At 38.0% G+C, this 7313-nt stretch overlaps 1 protein-coding gene across 4 annotated transcripts; it reads left to right on the top strand.

The window, feature by feature from the left end:
- Window positions 1-419: 419 nt before the first annotated feature.
- Window positions 420-6506, top strand: LOC107625914 (O-fucosyltransferase family protein). 4 transcript variants are annotated; one of them, XM_016328645.3, is made up of 4 exons: window positions 420-987; window positions 3383-3585; window positions 3760-4406; window positions 4926-6506. In XM_016328645.3, the coding sequence occupies exons 3-4, from the start codon at window positions 3997-3999 to the stop codon at window positions 5983-5985; spliced, it is 1470 nt and encodes a 489-aa protein (XP_016184131.1). In that variant the 5' UTR covers window positions 420-987; window positions 3383-3585; window positions 3760-3996; the 3' UTR covers window positions 5986-6506. The 4 variants fall into 4 exon arrangements, with proteins under 4 accessions (XP_016184131.1, XP_020971936.1, XP_020971937.1 ...); XM_021116278.2 differs by having other exon boundaries at window positions 470-987; window positions 3716-4406; XM_021116280.2 differs by having other exon boundaries at window positions 475-987; window positions 3996-4406.
- The last annotated feature ends 807 nt before the right edge of the window (window positions 6507-7313 follow it).

The raw sequence follows: 7313 nt of genomic DNA, 5'->3' as shown, positions 1-7313 counted from the left end.
TCCATCTCTTCCTACAAAAAAATTTCTAAGTTTTGAAGTGAAAAAGTAACAAGAAGCTTGAGAGCACCACCATGATTCCATGAAGAACAAGTTCGCGCACTGGACTCCATGGGCGAAACAAGTTCTCTGATTCGGAGAGTGTGCCACTTCTGAATCTCACTCATTCTCTTCTCAGGTTTCATGGATTTTTCTTCATCTTTTGCCTTTTTCCTTCTCTATCAAGAATTCAAGATTCTAACCATGGTTCTAAAAGTCGGATCGGACTGATCGGTTGAACCGGTCGAATTGGGAACCGACAATAAAAACAGTCCAATCTGCCAATAACTGTTCATTCATGAACCGTTCGAAAACCATTGAATTGGCCGAGAACCGGCCGGTTCTTAATAAACTCACCGTTTTGATTTAAAAAAAAAAAAAAAAACCCACGTTCAGCCCCTTCACTCACTCACCCCCCTTCCCCCAACAGTCCAACACACCCTCCTCACACGTTTTCTCTTCAGAGCTTTTTGGTTTTGCTCTCAAACAAACCCTAGCCATCTAACCTCCACCACCGGCGCAGGGAGTGAGGCACTACCGCCGTCCGTTGCGCTGTCGTCGTGCTCCAGGTCTCCAACCCCTGTTCATTCTCACAGTCTCACCAATTGCAGCTTCTTCGTTGAGATCGACATTCGCGTCTGGTTTTCGTCTTCTCAGCCGCGCTTCTGCCGTCGTCAGTCGTCGTGTTCGTCGCCTGATCGCCATTGTCCGTCGCACTCAACAGATCTTCCTTACACTCTGCCCAAACTGCTCAGATCGAAGGTAATGGCTTCTCTGCTCACTCATCCACGCCGCGCGCCTCCTCCACGTCACCGGAGCCCTTGGTCCTGAGAGTCTTGTGTTCGATTGTCACGGCGGAGGGCCATATACCAACGTCGCCGATGGCCGGATTCTAAAGTGGGAAGGAGATGAAGTTGGTTGGACTTAGTTTGCTGTCACCTCTTCCAATAGGTACCAAAATGTGAACTTGTTTCTAAAATGGTGAACTTCATGTGAATTTGAGGGTTGATATGCCTTAGTTTTTGTTGAAAATAGTGAGTATTTAAATCGTTCTAGATTTTTTTGGAGATTTATTAGTTTTAGAATCAAAAGTTTTGTTTATTGTGTTTTTGTGTTCTGGGTTTGCTAGTGGTTGAAGACTTGATATGAGGATTTGGACACCTTAATGAATATTCCTTCTCTGTTCTTAGTTCTGATCAGAACATTGATTTTTTTGGGGGGATTCTGTTAGTGCTACTAATTGAAATTTGAATCATGGAATCATTAGCTCTGTTTTGGATTGAATGATTACTGATTAGTTGATTCATTTTAGTCCTGTTTTTGTTCTTTGTGTTGTTCTGTGTTCTTACTTTGAATGATTAGCTCTGCTCACTGCTATTGTACTGTGCTGCGCTGAAAAAGAGTGTGCTGAAATTGTCCTTAAAGTCTGAAATTTTGATAATCCTTCTTAATCTTTGGAAAATTTTGTTGCTGCTGCATAATTTTTTATTGTGTTATTGTGTTTTGGCTCTGTTACCTTCAATTGTTCCTGCTGGTGTTTGTTGCTTTATTTTAAATTTTAATTGGTGTTGTTTCAATTCTAAGTCATTCAATTTTTCTATTAGATATTATGCCTCTACTTTCATTTTATTGTCATTCATCAATGATTAATTGAACTCTAATTCATTTTATTGCCTCTAATTCATTTGTCTTAGCTTAAGGTAGGATATATGAATTTTTAAATATGGTGATATGGTGAAAAAGTTTTATTTATCTGAGTTTTGGCAAAATGCTAGACATTAAAGTTGAATAATATTTTGATGTTTGTATTTTTTTTGGGTGTTTATTTATAATTTATTTACTATTTTATTATAAAACGGTTTTTCCGGTTAAATTACGGTTGGACTGGTTGGACCAATGAACCAGTAAACTAGTGACTAGAACGGTTCGACGACCGGTCCGGTTTTCAGAACCTTGCCATTCTCTGAAGAAACAAAATCCAAACTTTCCCTAGCTTCTTCTGTCCGGTTCCGACACTGCCGTCCGTGGTTGTTGGCGCCTCCGCGACTTCCTCCTTCCCCCTGTCCCAAACCCACAACTTGTGCCCCCTCCACGTTTCGTTCCTAACCGTGGTTCTTCTCAACTCAGAGAGAACCCTAGCTAGCCTCCACCATCGCCGAACGGAGTGAGTGAGTCATTGCCGCCGTCCGTGGTTGTCCGAGGCTTCTCTCTTCGTCCTGTCCTCAACTCCCTGTTCGCACTTCGCTCTCTTCTTCCTCGCTCGGCGTCCATCCTCGATCGTCTTCGTCCTGCGCGCCGTCGTCTTGTCGCCCCTGTTCTCGATTCTAGGGTTTCCCTCGTTCCTGATTCGATTTGGGAACCCGAGGCGCTAGGGTTTCTGCGCCTTGCCAGATCCGATTCTTTCTTCTTCCTCCTCTGAGAATTCAAGATGTTTTGGCGCATGGCTGGCTTGTCTACTGCGTCTCCTGTGGGTTCCGTACAATCTCATTTCATATACATTTTCGATTTTTGTGCGTTGTTCTGCAAGCTGCTTGGGTGCAGTGGTTTGTTGGTTGTTTTAATTTGTGTGGTGTTTGCTCGGATTTGATTTTCCGTTTGGCTTTATGGAAAATGTGGCCTTACGGAGGGTTCTTGCAATTAATTTACTATCAATTGATTTATTTAGTTTTTGGATGATTGATTGCGGAATCTGATGCTGTTGCTATTGCTGTTGTGAGAATCAGAGTGATCGGAGCTTTGCCATGATTGGTCGATGTGAATTTTTCTTTTTGGTGGTGAAATTTGTGCAGTGTTACATGAAATGATGTTTTTGAAATTTGATATACTATTCCATAATCTTGGATGTTTTGATTGGTGCATGAAGATCCCTGCCTGAATAGAATGGCGATGGATTTCTTGTACGTCTTACTGTTTGTAGTTACTGTCACATGAATTTTAGGGATCTTAAGGGGAATTCTTTGCAGATATTGTACTAAACCAATGATACTGAGAGGTGGTGGTCGGCTTAAATTTGCTTTGAATGAATTCAGAAATGTTTGAGTTTGTAAATGATCAGTGTAACAGTAGTAGTATGTACATAATCTGCTGCATTGTAATTTATGAGAAGTGAATCCTGAAATCCTGAAATGCGGATAAATGTCGATAAATTTGAAATTCTTGCTGTTGTGTTTTAAATTTGTGAGATATATTTCAAATTCAACCCTAATAAACAGTCCATTATACACATTGTACAGATATCCCATTGGTTCCCTAGTGGAATTCTTTAAGATTTATAGTAGACTATAATTATATTTTAGGATATTTACTTATAATTTATTTATTATTTTATTTAAAATGGTTTTTTCAGTTGAATCACGGTTGGACCGGTTGAACCAATAAATTAATAAACCAATGACTAGAGCGGTTTAATAACCGGTCTGGTTCTCAGAACCTTGTGAAAAAGTAACAAGAAGCTTGAGAGCACCACCATGAAGATGGACTACATCGGCGGAACAAGTTCTCTGATTCGGAGAGTGTGCCACTTCTGAATCTCACTCATTCTCTTCTCAGGTTTCATGGATTTCTCAATTCTAACCTTCATCTTTTGCCCCTTTCCTTCTCTATCAAGATTCTAACAGCAATTCCCACTAACATTTCTCATAGCTTCAATTTTACATCGTAAACATATGTTCTTTGCTAGGTTATTGATGATGGGTGCTTTTCATTTTTGGAAATTTGTTTCAGAAACAGATAAAGTTTGCTGCTTGATCATGTGACTGATCATATGATTTTGGGGGGTTTTTGAACTCAAGTTATGTGCTTCAGATTTTTTAACAATTGATTCACATTACTTGCATTTGATGAAAAGGTAGCATTTGCATACACGAGTTGAGTTCAGATAACAACGTAGGTTGAAAGATTCAGACAATTCAATTTTCTTTATTATTATTGTTATTATTGAATCCTAGTATATTAACCAGAATGTTGCCTAAGAGGAAACCACAGAACAGAGTTCCCCTTGTTCCTGTGTCGGTTGTTATCATCGTTGTGTCATTCATGTTTCTCTATTACTACTATATGATGCCTAGTTCATCCCTCAATGGATTGTCCAAAAATATGGCATTACATTCCGGGCAATGCTCTAGCCAAGCATTGGCATTAGGGGAGAAATTTGTTTGGTATGCGCCGCACAGCGGGTTCAGCAACCAGCTTTCGGAATTCAAGAATGCGATTCTAATGGCAGGGATACTGAATAGAACCTTGATTGTTCCTCCTATTTTAGATCATCATGCTGTTGCTCTAGGCAGCTGTCCGAAGTTTCGGGTTTTCGATCCGAATGAGATTCGGATTTCTGTTTGGAACCATGTGATTGAGCTCATGCGCGAGAGAAGGTTAGTAAGCTTCTTTTTTGTCCCTCTTTTTCAGTTTTAAGAGCTTTTGTCCTGATGAATGAGTTTTGGATGGTAAAGATGCCGCTAATTGATTTTGATAACACAATTTTGTTTCGTGCTCTTTGTGCTTGAAGTTCTTCTCAAAAGAACAATGAAAAGTTTGGTTGTTATGTTGTCTTGAAACTTGAATGGGGGGATAAAGGGAAGTTTCAAGCTGGGTTTCATTTGATAATCGAGAATAGTTATTGATCAAAATTTTCCACACGGGCCAATTGCATTTTGAAACTTTTTTTTTTCATCACAGAAATTGTGACAAGAGTTGGCGAATTAGCAGTTTTGTTCAAACATTCAAATGGTAGTTTCGTTTTCATGTATAGTTGATGAAACTTCGTTCTCTTTTGCCTCTCTTCAATTATTCTAGTATCGCAAAAATAGTGTGTTTAAAACTACACTAATACTGCCCCTTAGTATTTTGTATAAATTTTGAAATTTTAACAATTTAATTTTGTTCTTTTGCAGGTATATCTCTATTGCCGAAATTATAGATGTCTCATCATTAGTTTCTAAGTCTCTTGTCCGAGTGATAGACCTTAGGGATTTTGTGTCAATATGGTGTGGCATCAGCTTGGATTCGGCTTGCTTAAATGATTCAACATTACAATCCTCTGTTTCTGAAACCCTGAAGCAATGTGGATCCCTTATAGCCGGGCTTCGTGGGAGTGATAACAAGTGTGTACATGCTATCCGTAACGACTGCAGAACTACAGTATGGATTTATGACCAAGGTGGTGGTGAGGATGGCACATTAGATCCATTCCAACCAGATGAGCAACTGAAGAAGAAAAAGAACTTATCATACGTTCGGAAAAGGAGAGATGTATTTAAGTCTCTTGGACCTGGTTCTAAGGTTGAATCAGCCTCACTACTGGCATTTGGAAGCCTTTTTTCATCCCCATACAAAGGATCCGAGCTATACATGGATATTCGTGAATCTCCTCAGGATCAAAGGCTACAATCTTTGATGAGAGAAATCAAGTATCTTCCATTCGTCCCGGAAATTATGAGTGCTGGAAAGGAGTTTGCTCGCAGAACAATAAAAGCTCCATTTCTTTGTGCACAGCTTAGATTGTTGGACGGGCAGTTTAAGAATCATCACAAGGCTACATTTCAAGGGTTAAGACAAAGCTTAGAATCTTTAAGGCAGAAAGGCTCCGAACAAATCCATATATTTATAATGACTGATCTGCCAAGAGATAATTGGACCGGAACCTACTTAGGTGATTTAGTTAATGATGCACATAACTATAAAGTGCATTTCCTAAGAGACACTGATGAAGTGGTCAGACAAGCAGCCGTAAAACTCATGGCGGCAGGTCATGGGCAGAGGTTCATTACGAACTCCAAAACTGTGGCCGGTAAAAAGTATTGTTCCAATCCATCGTTACCTGATGTACTTCTTTATGTTGAGCAGGCTGTCTGTGGCTGTGCATCTCTTGGTTTTGTTGGAACTTCTGGATCGACCATTGCTGAAAATATCGAACTAATGAGAAAATATGGCTCCGGTTATTGTCGGAGTTAACACCTACATGGAAGATCACCTTCAATCTTTGAGTCCTAGTGGATTGATTGGAATCAAAATTCAATTATGCTGCGCCTGGAGATGATTTCATAACTGGTATTTTGTTATCGGTTGTCTCCAAACCATAGTCGTGTCAAGAAACACGATACACTTCGGTTGAGGCCGTTTTTCATACTTTGGATATGAATCTCAACTAACTATGTTGGTATCTAAAATGTAGTTGCAGCAAGTGTTTCACATTTTACTTGGTTGGTACCCCTTTTGGATGGGGATGGTGTCCATAGAAAAAGGTAACTTTTGTTTTCACTTTTCAGAAGCTTTTTATTGTTTTGGCGTCTAAAACAAACACCACCAACAAAGATGTTTTGTTAATTCTTTCTGTATGCTGATGAATGAACATGTTTATTGAAGTTTGAAGTGGTAGTCCCTTCTAGCATTAGGACTTATTGTTTGTAATTTAGAGGCTTAAATGCTTAATACTGTGGATTGAGGTTTGAATTATGTGAGGCAAGTTACTACTACTCATCAGTCATTATATCTTACTTAACCGGTTCAACTAGTAATTTATTGGTTCAACTGGCGCGTATCAGCAAGTTGATCCTTGGTTCGAGTTTAATATCTATGTCAAGGGTTACAAGTCAAAACATCATTTCTCAAAGTTGGATGAGGACGACGAATCAGGTTGTCCAAGTTTGTAATTTTAAGGCGTAGGATGCCAATAATTGTAATTACGAATTAGGCAATTCTCCGATATCCTTTGAGAATTAAAGGGTAAATTATATTTTTATATATTATTGCATAATAATTTTAATTGTACACATTTAATATATGAAATAAATTTATTAGATTTAGATAATTTATTTATTGTAACATTTTCATGAGATTTGTGTAATTTTATAATATATTTAGAGTTTAATTTTGATGTACTGATAGTGAAAAACATTTTATACAGTTGTGCAATCATATCTGTTCTTTTAGAGGATAATTTATGCGATCAATGTGAAAAATAGTTATTTTTATTGATGTGACATTATGTAATTAGATGTACGGAAAACTATTTTACACTAATAGTCTATTAAAAATTAAATTTATATATTTAATACGTGATTTAGATGCTTTTTATATCCAAAATTTACCTATATATTAAATTGATTAAATTTATGATTATTTTATATTAAAAGTATGCAAAACAGACTTCTTATACAGGGGTAGCAAATGGGCTCTTCCGCTTGCCTAATGGCAGGTTAGCGGACCAAGTTCGCTAATTTTCGTTTTTTTTATTATTAAACCGTTAAATATTAAAATAAATATATAATTTTACAAATATT

Source organism: Arachis ipaensis, chromosome B2 (assembly GCF_059453495.1).
Source record: "Arachis ipaensis isolate K30076 ecotype BB chromosome B2, ASM5945349v1, whole genome shotgun sequence".
Taxonomy (NCBI): domain Eukaryota; kingdom Viridiplantae; phylum Streptophyta; class Magnoliopsida; order Fabales; family Fabaceae; genus Arachis; species Arachis ipaensis.
This window is presented reverse-complemented; position numbering and strand designations above follow the sequence as displayed.

Bases quoted from the DNA above. Each gene is read 5' to 3' on its own strand.
- LOC107625914 (XM_016328645.3), top strand. From the start codon at position 3,997: ATGTTGCCTAAGAGGAAACCACAGAACAGAGTTCCCCTTGTTCCTGTG. The intron at 4,407-4,925 runs GTTAGTAAGCTT...GTTCTTTTGCAG, and splicing joins GAGCTCATGCGCGAGAGAAG to GTATATCTCTATTGCCGAAA.